General features: G+C 41.0%; 1 protein-coding gene and 1 non-coding gene across 2 annotated transcripts; both read left to right on the top strand.

Moving 5' to 3' along the window:
- Positions 1-2343: 2343 nt before the first annotated feature.
- LOC136136731 (small nucleolar RNA SNORA27) lies at positions 2344-2470 on the top strand. The gene has a single exon (XR_010656670.1). It is a non-coding gene; the product is annotated as a small nucleolar RNA SNORA27 (small nucleolar RNA).
- Positions 2471-3337: 867 nt separating this feature from the next.
- Positions 3338-15838, top strand: SAR1A (secretion associated Ras related GTPase 1A). The gene is made up of 7 exons (XM_065894133.1): positions 3338-3449; positions 7265-7338; positions 7473-7592; positions 8023-8088; positions 11121-11224; positions 14326-14457; positions 15673-15838. Exons 2-7 carry the CDS (start codon positions 7281-7283, stop codon positions 15787-15789), a joined length of 597 nt encoding a protein of 198 aa, XP_065750205.1. The 5' UTR covers positions 3338-3449; positions 7265-7280; the 3' UTR covers positions 15790-15838.
- The last annotated feature ends 3218 nt before the right edge of the window (positions 15839-19056 follow it).

Raw genomic sequence — 19056 nt, forward strand, 5'->3', positions numbered from 1 at the left:
AGAACCTTCCCAATTCTTAACCACCTACCCCACACCTTTCTCACCTCACCTGCTACTACTTCCCTTTTCACCCTGCCTGGCTACACTGGCCTCCCAGCTGCTCCTGGAAGTTGCCATGAACACTCCTCCTTGAGGCCTCTGCACATGCTGTGCTGTCAGCCTGGAACAAGTTACCCCCAGATGTCCTTCAGGTCCTGTCCAAATGGCACCTTGGTGGGGCCTTCCTTGACTACTCTCTACAACAGCCTCGCCACCAATAAACGGGTCGACTTTTGCCAACCTGATGGGTGAAAATGGTATCTCAGTGAGTTTTAAATTTATTAACTTTTGTTATTTTCTGTATTTATTATATTTCTATTATGAGTTTATTATGATTAAAAGCCACGTGTATTTCCTTTCCTGATAATTGTGATTCTCTCCTTGTCTATTTTTTTTAACAAGTCTTTTTCATGTTAATTTTTCACTTGCCTATGATGTGATTACACATATTTTTTCTCGTCATCTGCCTTGAGTTTACAGTGCTATCACTGTTGCTGTTTTGCCATATAAAATATTTTTATTTTTCTGTGGTTAAATTTATCAATCTTTTCTTTTATGGCTTCTGGATTTTCAATCATAGCCAGAAAGGCCTTCTCTATTCCAGGATTATAAGGAATTCATCCATGCTTTTTAAAAATTTTTCTAGTACTTTTATGGTGTCATTTTCAAATATATATTTTTTTTTTTTTTTTTTTTTTTTTTAATTTATTTATTTATTTATGGCTGTGTTTGGTCTTCGTTTCTGTGCGAGGGCTTTCTCTAGTTGTGGTAAGTGGGGGCCACTCTCCATCACGGTGCACAGGCCTCTCACTGTCGCTGCCTCTCTTGTTGTGGAGCACAGGCTCCAGACGCGCAGGCTCAGTAATTTTGGCTCACGGGCCCAGTCGCTCCGCGGCACGTGGGATCCTCCCAGACCAGGGCTCGAACCCATGTCCCCTGCATTGGCAGGCAGACTCTCAACCACTGCGCCACCAGGGAAGTCCTCAAATATATATATTTTTGAATCATTTGGAACTTACTTGATGTGGCATGTGACTTATAAATTCAACTTTTAGGTTTTCTTGACAACCCAACTGTCCCAACCCTTTTATTATTTATTTATTTTAAGCACATAATTGAAACACTTCTTAAAAACGTACTCTGAAAAAATTGCTTACGTGCATGACAATGCCTCTTTTACCCATTTTAGAGGTGGGTACACTGTAGTTTGGGGCATTTGTCAACTTGACCAAGGCTTCCCAGCTGGTAAATGAAATTTGCACCTCTCCTGAGAATCTGCCTGTGTGCTCCCTCCCTCCTCCTGAGTCCCCCAAGTCATCCTTGTGGTTTGGAAGCCTCTTACAGCCAGGCTTCTAACAAGGCCCGGTAGTCCAACGCATTAACTTGCATCATTAACTTGCACCGGGGCCAACTTGTGCCTCCAGGTGTGCACACCGGGGTTCCAAGCCCTCTGGACATAGTTCCCCTGGTTTAGTCAAAGCTGGTGAGAGGCCTCAGAACATAGCCTGACCCCTTTCAAATGTGTCTGGGCAGGATTCACACTCAATGCAGAAGACCCACAAGATGAAAGGAGGGGGAAGGTGGTGAGCTTGCCTATCCAGCCCCCTCTGAGTATTGTTGGAGTTGCCAGGTGCCATTTTATCTTTTTAAAATTTTATTGTTTAAAATTAACTTTTGGGGACTTCCCCAGTGGTCCAGTGGTTAAGACTCGTTGCTTCCGATGCAGGGGGCGCAGCTTCAATCCCTGGCTGGGGAACTAAGATCCCACATGCTACGCAGCGTGGGCAAAAAATAAAAAAATAAATAAAATTAACTTTTATTGGAATATAGTTGATTTACAATGCTGTGTTAGTTTCTGCTGTACAGCAAAGTGAATCAGTTATATATATACATGTATCCTGTCTTTTTTAGATTCTATTCCCATATAGGTCATTACAGAGTATTGAGTAGAGTTCCCTGTGCTATACAGTAGGTCCATATTAGTTATCTATTTTATATATAGTAGTGTGTATATGTCAATCCCAATCTCCCAGTTTATCCCTCCCCCTACCCAGGTGCCACTTTAATTTTATTTCTGCATGTATTTGAGTTTATATCTGTACTTCGTTCCATTGGTTTGTGTGCCTTTTTGTGCACTAGTACCAAACTGTTTTAATTACTGAGGATCTATAATGTTTTAATATCTGATAGTGCTAGATCCCTCTCATTGTTCTGCTTCTTCAGAGCCTGTTTTCTGACTATTCTTGTTTATTTTTCCATTTGAATTTTAGGAACAACAGGGTAGTTTAAAAAACACACACATAACACTCCCCTTTCACTTTGCCAACTGGACTTATGTCTTTATTGGTCATTCAAGTGGGGCAAAGGAAATACCCTTTTAAAACTCAAGTAAACGGGGTGTTTGTCTCGTAACCTGTCAGAGGAAACAAACTGTAATAAAAACACACACATAATAATTAATCCTATTAGTTCTTTTATGGGAATCAGGTTAAATTTGTAATTTTACTTACAGAAAATTGAGATCTTTATGATAGAGTCTTCCCATCCAAAAGCATCATTCATCTTTCCTTTTGACTCAGTTTTCTTATCTGTAAAATCGGAGTAATAATACCAATCTCATAGGGCTGTCCTCAGAATTAAATGAGAAAATGCAGGTGAAGGAACCAATGATTTGGTTTGGAAGTGATTTGCCACTTCCTAGGGTATGAACTCGGGCTTGGTTACCACAGTATTCTGAACTTCGGTTCTCATTTGTAAACTGGGGATAACAATAGTATCTGCTTCACAGGGCCGTAATGAAAGGGTCAAATGAAATGCGGCCTGCAAAGTACTCAGTGCACTCGAACGTAAGTACTCAATGAATATTAGCTGTTCTTCTAGAAAACAGGCTATCCCAGGGAACTGCGATTTAACGCAGAAGCTCGCTGGGATCCATATTAGGTGGAGGGCTCTGAGGTCAACTCTTCCTTCCGAGAACCTACCTTACCTGCCGGTCGCCACTTCTGATTTTCCCCCAGCGTCTGGGAACGCACTCGGTCGGATTTGAAGCCGTCTAGGTCCCCCGCGTGACTCCAGGATGACGCCCCCATCCTCCGGGGCATGGCGCTGCCACGTCTCGCGGTTCCTGCACTCCCTACGGGAGGAGGCGGGACCAAGTCGGGCCCGCCCCCGAGGGCCTTCGTCTCGCCTGAGGCCCGCCCCTCCGCGGTCCCAGTCGCTGGTAGGGCGGCACCGGGTGTCAGAGCGACGTGACGCTACGAAGGGGCGGGGGCGAGCACGCGCCCGGAAGTCCCGGGGGAGGGGGTGTTACGTATATCCGGCGAGTAGGTGGCGGTCCAGGGTGCTTCTGGGCTCTGTGCTCTGAGGGAGGGTCCAAGCCGCCTGCCGCCGCCTGAGGAGCCCCTTAGGCCGTGAGTCGGGGACCGCGGCGAAGGAGGGAGCCGGGGCCGGAGGGGCTGGGGTGGCCGGCGGAGAGGGTCGGGGCGGAGGCCGGCGCAGGCGGGATTTTGGGGGGGGAAGTGACACGCAGGCGGTTCTGTGGGGCCGTGGGACTCGTTCTGGGCGGGGACGGGCCGGCTTGGCCGGGTCTGCTCGGTCCCCTGCCGGCCTCTCGGGTATCGGGTCCATCAGCATTCCGCTCGGGGGTTTTGCAGCTGCTGGGCAGGATAACAGTTTTCCTGTCGGTACCGTGCGCTCCGGTTTACGAATCGGCTTCATATCCCCTGTCTCGGATGAGCTTCAGCCCTCGGTGGGGTGGATTGAAGTCCTTGATGATTATCCTTTTTTTTTAATTTTTTTTATTTTACAGATTCGGGGACTAAGGCTCGTTGAGGCACAGTGAATTGCCCAAGGCCCCGCAGATAGCAAGTGTGAGCGTTCGAACCAGATCTCCTGGCTCCTAGTCCAGGGCTCTCCCCACCCCCACTTCAGCTGTGTGTTATCATCTGCTGCTGTCCTCGGTCGAACCCCGTGTTTTCTTCTTTCACTTCCCCCTTTTTCCCCCTCTCTCTTAAGTGCATGGAAAAAAATCTCTGTTAGTATTCTCCCTTGTTCTCGTCTTTTCTCCTTTACCGCGGTGCATCTGTTTAGGGGGCTTTAAAGAGTTTTGCAGTGGGGCTGCCCTTTGACGTTTACTCTGCAGCCAAGCAGAGTTTCTTAGCTAAAAACCAGCGGCTTGCTACCCCCAGATCTGTCTGAAACGGTGTCTTCAGGTTGCTCTGAGCATGAATAAGAAGTAATGAGTATGTATAAGAAGTGATGCATAGATTTTTTGTTGGTTGTCAGTCTAGTGCTCCTCCTTTTTATTTGAATCAGTCAGTCCTGAAATTTGCAAATGTTAGTTTTAGGTACGTTGGCAGTGCTTTTGTTGGTAGTTAGAGCCCTTAGATTGTAGTCTAATTTGCCATAAGGTGCCATAAGGTGGTAAAGTGGATCAAGGATAGAAAAGGAATAAAATGCTAGTTATTAATATATCGTTCAGAAGTTGTGATGAGTTGTAAGGAAGAAAACAGCAGGTTATCATCTGTGTAGTTGGTGGTTTAAGGAAGCTTTATGTTTTTTTAAAGCATTTTTGTGATTTGCATTGGAATTTTATGTGATATTAACAGGAAGAGCTTGGGCTTTGGCATTAAAAGAGGAGGGTTTAAGTCCTGGCATTGTTACTTTTTCAGCTGAGCAGTCTTGGTCAAGCTAGCTAATCTAGGACCATCAGCATCCTCATCTTGTTAAATGAGGCTAAGGATTCCTACCTCATAGGGTTGGTGTGAGGCTAAAATGAGATATATGTGCAGGCACTGTATAAACTGAAAAACTACTCACGAGGGGGTATAAAGCCTAAGATCTCAAGGATGGAGGAGCCATCAGAGACATTTCCTTAACTTTGGGTAACAATACACTGCAACTCTTTGGGTCCAGTAAGGGGTTTTATTATTTTTTAACATCACCTGAAGAATTTCTTCAAGTACTTTCCGTAGATCATTTTGGAGGGAAGAATTATGGGACTTTTAAAGCAGGGATGTCAAGGGAAAATAAATTGGAAAGTCAAAGTAGTTCAGTTAACCGTGAAAAATTCCCTAAAATGGGCTGTTCCCCTTGTCACCTTGGGAGAATTTATCTAGTTGGGAATACTTCTAAAATGATGTAGTAAAACTTTACAAACTGTCTAGAAAGTAATGACTGCAAACCAGTGTAGTATAAATGAATATATAAGTGTTGGGTTTTAAAGTCGTAATCATTGGGAGTGACCTTAATGAGAGGTGCTCTCTAAAGGTGAGCCCTGCTTCTCCAAGTGGTAGACGGAGAAAATAGGGAAGGATGAGTGGTTTGGTGGGATTGCAGAGGAGAGGCACATTGTTCTTTTACTTAACCTGCAGTAGAAACTTAAGCACAGGAACTTTGTAAGTATATTTAAGTCATTGGACTTCTTAAAGTAGAGACAAGGTTTCCAGACAAAACTATTATTTAACATACTAAATTTGGTTTTTCTGCCAAAATATATTTTGATGTTACTGAAGAGGAGAAAAAAACCTTATTTAGTATCCTTTTTTTTTTTTTGGCCGCACTGCACGGCATGCAGAATTTCCCTGAACAGGGATTGAACCCGTGCTCCTGCAGTGGAAGTACGGAGTCTTAACCACTGGACCACCGGGGAAATTCTAGGATCTTTCTATAAAAGCTTTTTCCTTCAGTCTCCACCCCACCCAAACTCCCAAGCTTCATTTGGCCCTTCTATGGTAAGAGCCATAGAAGATAAGCACTAAAGCCGTCCCTAAAGTTTACATGTCAGGCCACAGGCCTGATTTTAAAAAAACGCAGTAATTGGATGAAAAAGAAAATTAACACACACTGTCTCCATTTTTCAATTTCTTCTTCATCTAGCATTCTTTGAATGAAGAATATAGGTGGGTTTTTGTGGCTAACCCTTTTACAGTAAACTTCTGTTTACGTTTTTTGTGTGTGTGTGGTACGCAGGCCTCTCACTGTTGTGGCCTCTCCTGTTGTGGAGCACAGGCTCCGGACGCGCAGGCTCAGTGGCCATGGCTCACGGGCCCAGCTGCTTCGCCGCATGTGGGATCCTCCCGGACCGGGGCACGAACCCGCGTCCCCTGCGTCGGCAGGCGGACTCTCAACCACTGCGCCACCAGGGAAGCCCTGTTTACTTTTTTTTAAAAACAAAACTTCAGCAAATTTGTTTGATAACAGTTGGCCACCTTGTGTTCACGTGTTCTTGCTGATGGAGAGGAGTGAAAATGGGGGATCATCCTTTTTTCTGCACCAAATCTGAGATACTGAGGCAGAAGTTCAGTGTGATCAGGACATGCTGACTCTGAGAAACCTTAGCACCCACCATTAGCTCTAGATCCTACCCTCTTAACATTCAGAGGTCCTCTTGCTTATTTCCCAGTGTATGTAGACCTTTTAGGAGCTTCGGGTCATCTTCTGTTTTGTCTAGGCTTATGGGAAACAGTAGGAAAAGTGGTGTTAATATCAGTATTGAGGTATGTACTTGGCTAGGAACCTACCTCTATGCCCTGAATGAGTATTCTTATTTTTAAAAAGTCCGTATTTGTAAAATGGGTTAGGTAGGTGTTGATTATTCACATTATGATCGGATTCTCTTATCTCTTCATGGCTCTCCATTATAGTGATATCATCTTTTTTTAAGTTGAGATACATATCATGAGGGGTTAAACAAATATTAAGAAGAGATAGCATTGGTAAATGGAGCAGTGCAAATTGTGCCAGCCAGTAGGATTTTGGTGACCTTGTTTTTTAGAGTTTGCAAGGATGGGTTAATATGCTTTTCATTCAGGTTAATATGCCTTTATTCTTATTTTCTACTTAGTGCATCATTGTGACATTTTGATCCAGATTATTGATGGGGCTGATTTCCTAGAAGTTTTGCTAACTGGTAGACAGCAGTGGTGTATCTAGGGAATGCGAATGAGCAGCTGCCTGGAGGAGTGAATCACACAGCAAAAGAGGAAAGTATCTTTAACTCCTAGTCTTCTGAGTATCATAGATTGGTAACTTAGAAAAAACCAGAAGTTTGTGCAGATCTGAGGACCCCAAAGACTTCCCTCCAGAGTGCACAATCCTTTGTTTTCTTATGCCCCAAAACATGGGACTGTAAACATGCATCAGGGCCAGTGAATGAGAGTTAACTTCTCCAGAAATATACTAGCATTCAGAAAGCTAATGTTTGCTGCTTTCCTATTTTATACAGGTAGTAAGCATTAATAATGTCTTTCATCTTTGAGTGGCTCTACAATGGCTTCAGCAGTGTGCTCCAGTTCCTAGGTAAAGCCATTTCCTTGAAATATATCATAGGTTTCAAACTATGTGTATTTCCTGTAACCATTTAAATGTTGATACAAGTAGGCTTTGGTGTGTAGAGAGCAAATTATGTTAACATTTGGTTTTTTCTTTTTTAGGACTCTACAAGAAATCTGGAAAACTTGTATTCTTGGGTTTGGACAATGCAGGCAAAACCACTCTTCTACACATGCTCAAAGATGACAGATTGGGCCAACATGTTCCAACATTACATCCGAGTAGGTTTGAAAATACCCAGTGACCTTTTGATATTTGAGGGTCAGTGTCAGGGCTGTAGGATGAATCCCAAGTTGATTCAGTTCTGTTATTAACTGAAGCCCCAAAAGACAGCTTACTTGAAAAAAATTCCTTATAGGATACACTCAGGTCAAATACCCATAAATCTAAACCTCTGGAACTTTGTCACTATCTGTTCTGACTAGTCCTACAATGGGACACATCTCCCATATCTACTTCTAAGGAGCAGCAAACACCTTGGAGGAAACGAGACTTGTTGGTTTTTTAGAATTATTTAAGAGTGTTTTCACCGTTGTATCCTTTTCTTTACATAGTGAAAGCTTCATTAGGTTTTGCATTTGTATTGGATTAGAATACTGGTAGTTGGGCCTTGTTGGATGGAGAAGTTTATTTCCTTCCTTTATTTTTCAGCATCAGAAGAGCTGACAATTGCTGGAATGACTTTTACAACTTTTGATCTTGGTGGGCATGAACAAGGTAAGAGATGATTCAGTGGAAGGGTGGTTGACTTCTGGTTCATTTTGTTCCCCTTTTTTAAAGCAGTGTGTCATATATACCTTTTAAATTGCTTGAGATCTTAATGAAGTTGTTTATTCACTTATTTTTAAGTAATTTCAAACTTGCCAAAAGTTGCATAAATAATACAGAGGACTCCCCTCCTTTATAACTTTTGCCCAAATTTATTAGTCTCCCTCTCTGTGTAAAACATGTTAATATTTATTTTTCTTGACCCTTTTGTGAGTTCATCATGTTCTTTTACTCCTTAAATACTTTAATACATGTTTCCTAATAACAAGAATATTCCCTTATATAATCATAATAATTATCAGACCCAGGAAGCTTTATTTGTCTACTGTATAGTGTATATTCCCTTTTTTTGTCATTTGTTCTAATAATCTCCTTTATAGCATTTTTCCTCTTATGCAAGATCCATTACAGTATCACATTGAATTTAATCATGTCTTTCTTGTATCTGTTATTCAATGGAGTTAAAGTATGTAGGAAATTAAGTTATTTGTAAGTAATTTTAAATTTGTCAAAAGTTGCAAAAATAATACAGTGACTATTTGTGACCACCGTGATCTGAATTGATTTTTTGTATACTCTCCCCATTTGGGGCCGTTGGTGGAACATTTTCTCCTGCCTTCTTGCTCTCCATTTGGTTCCCAGTTCTTGTCAGGTGTTTTGGAGATATGCAGAATGGGGCATCTTTATCCGATCAATGCCCACTTTACATTTGGCAAGACTCTAGGCTTAGGAGTAAAACATTTAAGATGTGGGAATAAATATTCTGGGAAGGTAGAAGAAAGAACCTATTGAGATTCCGTCAGGTTTACTCATTTGTTATTAAATTGAGTTGAGATGTCTCCTTTTGGAGCATTATGTTATTAGGTTGAATCTAATACAGTTTTTTTAAAAGTGTAGTTTAAAAAAAGTAGAATATTGGTAATTGTAAATGTAAAGTTAGATAATTTTAGCTAGAAGGCTGAGAAGAGATCCAAATAATTTTATAGTCAGTGATTTCATTAACGTATAATTACATTTATTTTATTTATTTATTATTTACATCCTACAAAATCATTTATGTAGTATGAGCACCATCACATAAAATACCTATACAGAAGAAAGATTGAAAGAAAGTACACAGAAACATTAGCAGTGGCTGTGTATTGATGGAGGATTATAGATTATCTTGTTTCCTTTTTTTCTTTAATGAGCTTGTATTATTTCCATTTGGGTAGGGATGGGTGTATGATCTCTTTTCTCCTTCTTTCAAAAGTATTTGTAACTGCTTACAAATTTAAATTCAGAGATAACACGGTTATAAGCTGAACTGAGACCATCTGGAGAATGCAGAAGGAGTAGGTGTTTTTAGACACCTGAACTGGGAATTGTGTATTATTTGGTGTGATAAATTTAGCTTTCAGGTTTTGATAGAGAAGGGAAATGCATTTTTGTACAGATGGTCCCCAACTTAATGATGGTTCGACTTAAGATTTTTTGACTTTATCGTGATGCAAAAGTGATACGTATTCAGTAGAAACTGTACTTCAGATTTTGAATTTTGATCTTTTCCCAGGCTAGCCACGTATGGTATTGTACCATACATAGTCTCTCATCATGCTGGGCAGTTCCCAGTCAGCCATGTGATCCTGAGGGTAAACAACTGACATACTTACAACCATTCTGCACCAATGCAACCATTCTCTTTTCCACTTTCAGTACAATGTTCAATAAATTACATGAGAGATTCAACACATTATAAAATTGGTTTTGTGTTAGATGATTTTGCCCAACTGTAGGCTGATGTAAGTGTTTTGAGCACTTTTAAGGTAGGCTGGGCTAAGCTCTGTTTGGTAGGTATATTAAATGCATTTTCAACTTATGAGATTTTCAATTTATGATCGATTTATCGGGACATAACCCCATTGTTAGCCAAGAAAAATCTGTACATAGTTTTGTTTTGTTTGAGGAAAATTTACTTAACAGAAACACTTTTTCATGATAACCTAGCCACCATTTTACACAAATTACTAAAATGCTATACATTTGGAGGTTTCCTTTTTTTTTTTTTTTTTTAGTATAACTTAAAAATTTTAACTTATGCAAGTAGTCCAGGCTCAGTGTCACAAATTCAGTATACAATCAGTATTCGAATATGGGAGGTAAAAGTGAAATTCCCCAACCTCCCCTTCCCAGTCCCACTCTTCAGAGGTAACCATTGTTAAATGTTTGATGATTTTAGACACCTAGAGATGCTTTCTTAATCATCCCATTGAAAGGACCAGAAATGAATGGCTTAAAAATTATAATACAATTAAAGCATTACTTCCCAGACCATTATCATTTCATGTCATAAACAAAAAAATAAAATGTATAGGGCACACTGGGTTAAATAAGGAAACTGAGGTAATTGGCCTGGGAACTTCAACCACCTGTCAAGCCTAGTCTCCCTATGGGCTGCGTGGATGAATGTGTCAGTACACTTACACATTGGTTACTTAGGAACACATTGGTTTCTTGGGACGAAAGTTATATTGAAAAGTAATTTGCATCCTGATATTTTAACTCAGAGGTTGCAAACTAAAATGGCTCCAGGGGTGAGGTAGGTCATTTGAGTGAAATTGGGAGTAAGTAGGGAGTTGTAGTAACTTTTTCAGACTGAAGAACTGAGACCTCATCTAAAGGGGTAGCCACCACTCTGTTCCAGCTGATTATTATCCATCCAGCATGTGGATAGATAGGCATGGGATTGCCAGATGTTGCACTTTTTCAGAAAGTCAGGCAGAAAACCCTGATTTTCAGATTTTAAAAAATCAGATTCAGTTCATGGACCATCAGTTTATATCCTCTGTTCTGACTTAATATTGGCTAGGGTTTGGAGAATCTATACAGAGTCTAATGCTATTGAAACCTGGCCAGGATTTGTCTACTTTATAGACCATTAGGTTATTCATTTTCAGTACATACGTTTTTAAATTGATGCAACTGCAAACTTTGTCTTTTAGCCCGTCGAGTTTGGAAAAATTATCTCCCCGCAATTAATGGGATTGTCTTTCTGGTGGACTGTGCAGATCATCCTCGACTCATGGAATCCAAAGTTGAGCTTAATGTATGTTTATATTTTTTCCTTTCTTGGCCTCTGTTTAAGAAATACAGCTCAGTAGTGCTAATACTTAATCATTCCAGTTAACATTTGGTAAAAGTCCTAGTTACAGGAAGAAACTGTTTTAAAATCTAAGACATTGCTTTTCGATGTTCTGAGGAAACTTGGCTTGAACACGAGTAAATTAACTTTGCTTATATCTATCATAGGGTGACTCTTTGTGCAGTTTGCTCAGGACACTCCTCAGTTAATGCCTGTTTTCCCAGCATAATTAATGTCTTTTCCTTTCACATATCACATATGTTCACTGTTTATGAAGTGTTGGCATAGTGAAACCTTAAAGGAGATATTAGTGTTCTTTGCGTTTTTGAATCTGTGTTCTCAGGTTGTGCCTGCCCACTCTTGCACTGAGTGACTTGTCAGACCTTAATAGTCTGTTCTGTCTTCAGTTTCAGTCACGTGCAGTGTTTGATACTAACTAGGACTCACCTCAAGTTTCTTCCTTTCTCAACATTGCATTTTCTTGGCTTGATAATTTCTGTAATGTTGCCTTTGTAATGCCTACTGTGTTACCCTGTGCCTCAGTCTTTCTCTTTGATTTACAACTCTCTCTCTGCATTTTTGTTCCTGGCAATTTGAACCTCTCAGGTTTAAGTGTGTTTGTTGAATCTGAAGCTCTAGTCTCATGGAGAATCGCCTACAGGGCAGTCCTTCCCTTACTTGACCCCTTGGCACTGGTCACTCTCTCTCTAAATTCCCCTTTACATTCTTGGTTTTGGTGCTTTCTCTCTGGCTGATACTTCTCAGACTCTTTCACAAGCACCTGTTCCCCTGCTTAGCCCTTAAATCTTGGTGCTTTCCCAGGCTGGTCCAGGCTTCTCCCATTCCTTCATCTGCAACCCACATGCCAGTGACTCCCAGATGGATTTCTCTTGTTTAAACCTCTCTTGTGCTCCAGCCTCATACATAATGCTACTTATTAGAAACTCTACCTACCATTTCTGTTTTCCCAGAATGGAACTGTTCATTTTCCCTCATCTACGTGGACATGCAGTGAATTACTGTAGATTCCACCACCACCCTGCCATATACTAATGCTGGAAGGAACTTACTCAGACTTGTCTTTTTGCCCTACTTAATATTCTTGAATAGGTCTCTTACCACTTTGGTGATAAAATCCACAGATCTTTTGCTTAGCACATAAGATCTTTCATGATCTTTCCTCGTTTATTTCTTCAGCTTTTCTCTCTATTGCCTACCTTGAACTACATTCCAAACATAGATAACAACTTGTTTTCCCTTGCGTATGCAGAACTGTCTCTGCCTGGTTTTCTCACCTGACCCTTACCCCATTTTGCTGGTAAATTTCTAAATGTCCTTTTAAGAGATTTCAGAGTTCAGGTATGACTGCTTCTGGGAAGCCTTCTCTGACCTCTCAGACTGTTAAACTCTCCATCTTATCAGTGTCTGTTGTCTTTGCTGATTTTCTTTTAGGTCTCTCCCATCGGACTGTGAACTTAGATGGTAGGGACCTTGTCTTATTTCTTTGTGAAACCCCTGTACCTAGTAAAGCCTCGGGCACATAATACGCACTTTGTTAGTATTTAATGAATGAATGACATTCTTACTCTGATTTTGTATAACATTTCCTGGAACTTGAGATGTTCAAAGTAGGTTTCTCTTCAACTCTGCTCTTCTTTCCTAGCTTTTCCTGTCAGTGAAATAGATTCCCAGGTTTGAAATCTCTGCCAGCTTCGACTCCTGTGTTATCTGTCTTATCATTTAGATATCAGTCTCTTCACTTTTTTCTCCAGAATGCCTGCTGCACTATTCATTACATGCTGCTAGCTTAGGTTAGATCATCATCCCTTACCTGAGCACCACAGGTAGATACTATTTGCAAATTCATTGTACTAAAAGTATAGATTCTATCTAATAATTTCTGGATTTGGGGTCTTTGGGATCTATTGTAGCTGACTTCTCAGACTGGCACTATAATGCTTGTCATCCCTTCCCAACCCATTTACTCTGTCAACACATGTCACCATAAATGCTTTAATCCAGCCAGGTGATACTCCATGTGGCTTCCTGAATTCTTTTCCTGCCGTAAAGCCATTGCTTATATCTTCCTTCTTTGGATTCTGCCTGTCCACACGCTGCCCCTCCTTCAGAGTCCAGTTTAGTTTCCACATCTTCACTAAGACTTTCCTCAAGCCCACATTGCCATTTTATTTTCCTGAACATCTTTTAATATTCTCTTCCTATTCATTGCAACACTTAATCATCCACTTGCCTTGCTTTGCTGACAGATGAATATAGAGTGAGGATTTCTTGAGCCAGGGATATGTCTTACCTTTCCTTTTTTTTTAAAATTTTATTTATTTATTTATGGCTGTGTTGGGTCTTCATTTCTGTGCGAGGGCTTTCTCTAGTTGCGGCAAGCGGGGGCCACTCTTCATCACAGTGCGCGGGCCTCTCACTATTCGGCCTCTCTTGTTGCGGAGCACAGGCTCCAGATGCGCAGGCTCAGTAGTTGTGGCTCACAGACCCAGTTGCTCCGCGGCATGTGGGATCTTCCCAGATCAGGGCTCGAACCCGTGTCCCCTGCATCGGCAGGCAGATTCTCAACTACTGTGCCACCAGGGAAGCCCCTTACCTTTCCTTTTGTCTTCCTCTCAGTGTCGGAGATAGTGCTTTGCGCACATGGGACTTCTAGTGTATATCTGGGGACTCTGGTAGTCATCTTTGAGGCTCTGTAGCCAGAGCTTTGTTCTTCTAGGACAGTGCTCAGGGGAGAGCTGAGGATGGCTTGTGGCTGAGTGATTTAGCTCAGAGTTAAGGTTGGGCAGTTTTGCTGCCTTGCAAATAGACACAGCTTTACATTATAATTGTTTTGAAGCTGTTAGGGGATTTCTAACTAATGTCAAGGTAATTTTTAGGGGCTATAATGTCAAGATTACCTTTTAGTTAATCACTCAGGTATAAATATGGTCAGATTTTCACTTTACATTTGATACCTTATAGACAAGTGAAAGTCAAAGTTGTTTTCATTATTTGGTGGGCTTTTATAGATTCCTCACTCAACCCATTTTTTATCTTGTCTTTAGGCTTTAATGACTGATGAAACAATATCCAACGTGCCAATCCTTATCTTGGGTAACAAAATTGACAGAACAGATGCAATCAGTGAAGAAAAACTGCGTGAGATATTTGGGCTTTATGGACAGACCACAGGAAAGGCAAGAGAAGAATCTTCAGGGGACATATTATAAAGGAAATTCACAGCTTGTGAAACATTCATGTTGTGCTATCTAGATTTTACTTGTCTTTCAAAAGTAACTGGGCTTAGTATTTGTTTAACTAGAGGTGATTTTAGACTCTCTCAAGGCAGGAGCATGTTCTTTTTTTTAACTGTTTTCTAATGAGAGTTTCCTCGGGTATATAAGGATGAAGAAAATGGTAGAAAAAGCAAACTTGTCATTTTAAGAATTTTCTGACTGTCTTTCAAATCCAGTTCTGAGAAATCAATTTTGAAAGCCCTCCTTAGCCAGAAATTTTTTTCCACTGGAAATTTCAGATTATGAAGAGTGATCATTTATATCACTTTCCAAGCATTGAAATCAGAGCACTGGGTTATCCTCAGTGCTCCTTGCTGAAAGAGGTAGGACTGTTACCTCTATTTTGAAGATGAGGAAACTCTGAGAGTTACTGGCTCAGGTCTACACAGCAAGTCAGTGATGAAATCAGGAATAGAACCCAGGTCTTCCAGGTCAGTAGGTTATGCTGTTTCCAGTAGGAAGCAGAACCCTGTTGCAGAAAAGTATGCTTGGGAGAGAAAAATCTAGAACAGCTATAATTACAGGAATCCTGGTCTTTTGGGCTTGGGGTTTTGGCATATTTAATTTTTTTAAATGTCCTTTTCTGGGATCTTTAACTTCCTGACTTTTTTGCATGGCTCCTTAGTCTTGCCTCTTCTTGGTTATCTAGTTCTTCCTAGAAATCCTTCCTTTAATTAATTAAGTTTTCCCTCTTACAGGCACATGAATTTTTAATTTTCTTAATGTAACCTGTCATTAGTGTATATTTCTGAATGCTTGTGTTAATGAGGATGTCCTTATGTCTAAGAAGTCCTGGATTTCTTTTGTCCATGAAAGAGCCTGCTGGTTCTGTGGGTCCCAGTGGCCTTTTTCTTGGTTTGCTGCCATAGCTTTCCAGATGCATGTTGGTGTGTTCAAAGCAAAGGCTCTTCACAATGAGAGGGAGAACCTGGTAATAGGACTGGGCTGCTTATCTGTCCTGAAAGCACAAACCCCAATGGCCTTGACCACGTTTCTGTAATTAATCCCTACTCAGATTTGCTTTTGAGGGAAAGAGAAAGTGATTTTTGTTGTCACCCTTTCAAGCTTTTCCACATGGAGACGCTAATGGACCTTTCTTGATTTTGCCTCCCCTAGGGGAATGTGACCCTGAAGGAGCTGAATGCCCGCCCCATGGAGGTGTTCATGTGCAGTGTGCTCAAGAGGCAAGGCTATGGCGAGGGCTTCCGTTGGCTCTCCCAGTATATTGACTGATGTCTGGACAGTGAAAATAAAAGAGTTTTACTTCTCTGGACTGATCCTATTCACAGCTTCCTCATGAACTTTTCTAATAGAACAAGGAAAGCTCTCCAACCATGTCTGGCGTTGAGAAGCCAAGAGTCTCTGTCAGCTCTCTCATCGCCCAGTGGTGACATGTGCTCTTCTCCACACTGTTGGGAGGTAACGCTGCCCCACGTGCTGGTGCAGGTCAGCACCCTGGGACTTGGAAGTGGCAGGATTTGCCAGGTAGAGCTGTGTGCCATCATGGAGCACCTGGAAAGAAAAACACGTCTCACCACTGTGGTTGATTTCAAAAGAAAGTGATTCTATTTTTTAAAGAAAGTGTTATTAGTATAATTGGTGACCCTCCTAATAACTTTTTGAGTTCACAATTTACTTGGTCCAGAGTTTGCTTTTTTTTTTTTAACTAGTGAATGGCATTTAGATACTTCATAAAATTATGCACAGATACACGTTGGAGGCCAGAGCTCAGTCAAATGAACAGCAGGCTGGTGAGAGAGACTCCCCTCTCACTAACTGCCTTGTAGTAGGTGGCACCACCTTGTGCACAGAGCACTAGGAAAGGGCAGAACCCCGGCCGTGCAGTTAAGGCCAGTTCCCACAGTCTCGGGCTACCGTCATTCCTCATCCCAGCATGCATAGCATATTGTTCACTGCGGAGGAGTTAATTGTAGAGTGGGTTATTGTTATTATTTTTACTCATAAAGTTAACAAATTTTAGCCAGTCTTTACTTTTATGTAGTTGTGAAATTTCATTTCCCTGTGTAGCACCTTTTTCATTTTTAGTCATAAAAGTGACTTTTGCCTCATGAAAGACTTGAGAACACATCCCTTGTTGTCACACACTGCAGGTGTGTCTCAGCCATTTTTGCAGATTCTAGGGGAAATTTTTCTGAATAGGAGAGTCACACAGGATGAAGTTAACAGCTTAAGGGCTCTTAATTCTGTGAGTTGAGAACTTAAAAGTCTGATATTGTAGCATTTGTTTGAATCTAGGAAAGATTCATTCATTGGGCTTTAAAATTTCCACTTGCAGAATTTGGTTTCTTTATTGGACTCTTCATGAGCTCTATTTTTTTTAATTGGTTATCAACTTATTTTTGATGTTAAAGGTTAACATCTGTAGCTTTTCCATATTTTTGGGGGTGGGGTGGGGGGTGTTAGGAAATTGCCTTTCTCCAGTCCAGAAATAATCTGGGGAAACTCTAAGCCAAGAACTTTGTGTTGAGCTGTTCTTTTGGGCCAGCATCACTTGTCAGTAAGCACCTGGTATAAAAGCCTCAGCATCCCCAGTAGTGTGATGAGGATTATTTTTATAGCATTCCATTTTCCTAATGCCACGTGTGAAATTGGATTATCATGATCTTAACCAATATTTTACCCTTGTAATAAAGGATGAAGGGATAGGAGATGGTCTTCATGTGGGAGGATATCTTCATTCATTTTTCCTTTAATGAAAGATAAGGTATTTTCCTCAAAACTGAAAATTGTAATTCCGAGGTGTATTTGCAGAGGCCTGAACTAAATTCAGTGGATTGTTGCTTCTAATGTGAGGGCGGGGAAGGTGTGGATAATGTATTCCTGGGGTGAGAGAGTATCATTCTTTAGTTGGATTTCCCAGGTGAGTACTGAAGAATGTTTCCCATTCTTCAGTACTCACCTGTTGGGAAAGCATGCTTTTTCACTGCTAGGTACCAAATGCAGAGGCTCAGTGAAGTATAAAGCTGGGAAGAGCATGCCTTTCATTTATTAGCAAGCATAGCTGGTTTGGAAAGGGGTTAAAGCCTTAAGTAAACAAATCTAGCTAACAGTGAATGAACTAGGTAGTTAACTTGCATACTTCTAATTTTCTTTGGCTAAAGGTAACCCATACTTCTCTCTCCAGAGATACGAGAGGTATGATTGCTTCAGTGTTAGTTTTCTGGTTTTTGGTTTTTTTTTTTTTATATTTGTCCCTAATCACTTTTTAGCAAGCTAGAAAACTGGATTCTACACAGGGCAGCTCTTTGTGAAGGTGGTTTATTTTGGCCACTGGAGAAAGAGTCGGGATTGAAAAATCAAGTGGTAGCAGTCTATTTCTTGCCCCACAGAAATAATATAGAGGAAAGAAGCCGCTGTGAGGAACTTGGCTCCTGACAGTTAGGGTCAGAGCTTTGTACTGGAACTCCCATGAATTGAGACTTTTCATTCTGTTTTATCAGAGTGCATATATGTCCTATTTCAGGAAAAGTAAAGCAGTCATTTACAAAAGAAAGTCAATCTGTATCCTAAGCGTTTTAATAAAAAGTTAAAACAAATTTGGTATCTTGCTCCTTTTTTTTGGCATTGGTTTGTTCTGTGTATGAACATAGCATGACATTTGTTGTGGGGGGTGGGGCAAAAGTTCTTCCATACTTACGGGAAGAAATATTTACAACGGGTGTGAGAGACAGACTTTGCTACGGGGGGGTGTGGGGTATGGGTGGAAAGACCAGGCCAATTTACACATTCCACTGGAAGTAATAAATTTAGTACCGTTTGAGAGCCTTGGAACATGCAGTGGTCCCAGGACTGGTGGTCATTTATGCAACAGGAAGGACATGGCAGACTTTTGAACAAAATCTGTTAACATGCTAGCAAGGACTGGGTCCAGTTTAGCTGTGTTTCATCATTTGATACAAAATTGGAGAGAATCCGGTTGAATGCTACATTTGACAAAATAGAAGTAATGAAACCTGTGCTTGTGCATTTAATAGGCTTGTAGGAAGCTTTGCTTTTAAAAAACCCAAATGAGGTTCTAAAACTAAAGTACTGGAATAAAACAGAATGGGAAGCAAAATGCACCAGGTTCTTTTTGACTGAGTATTAAATTACTGGAGGCATCGAGATTGAAACTAATACAGTGGAATGATGCCATGGGTTTTACGCTTATATGGGTTTGTGTCATTTGAGTCAGAGCAGTACATGAAAATTAAAGGCTGAGTCAATGAGCCCAGCACTAGGGGGTCTCACCTTGGCTGTTGACTGTGACTTGGGACTCCACTGTGATGTGCCGTAAACAGAAAAACATGCAAACAGTTCATGCTGGAGGCTTGGGCGTCATTAAGGGAGAATCACTGGACTCCAGAGAGAGAAGCAATTGCTAGGAAGTTGGATAGTTAATAGGTTTTACTGCGATCAAGCCATCTTCTATGTCAGAACCAAAAGAAGACAGTACCTGCTATAGGAAGACTGCTGATTTCAGTCCTGCCTCATGCTATA

Source organism: Phocoena phocoena, chromosome 16 (genome assembly GCF_963924675.1).
Source record: "Phocoena phocoena chromosome 16, mPhoPho1.1, whole genome shotgun sequence".
NCBI lineage: Eukaryota > Metazoa > Chordata > Mammalia > Artiodactyla > Phocoenidae > Phocoena > Phocoena phocoena.

Coding starts and splice junctions, on each gene's coding strand:
- SAR1A (XM_065894133.1), top strand. CDS start 7,281: ATGTCTTTCATCTTTGAGTGGCTCTACAATGGCTTCAGCAGTGTGCTC. Junction 8,089..11,120: donor TCTTGGTGGGCATGAACAAG/GTAAGAGATGAT, acceptor TTTGTCTTTTAG/CCCGTCGAGTTTGGAAAAAT. Junction 11,225..14,325: donor AATCCAAAGTTGAGCTTAAT/GTATGTTTATAT, acceptor TCTTGTCTTTAG/GCTTTAATGACTGATGAAAC.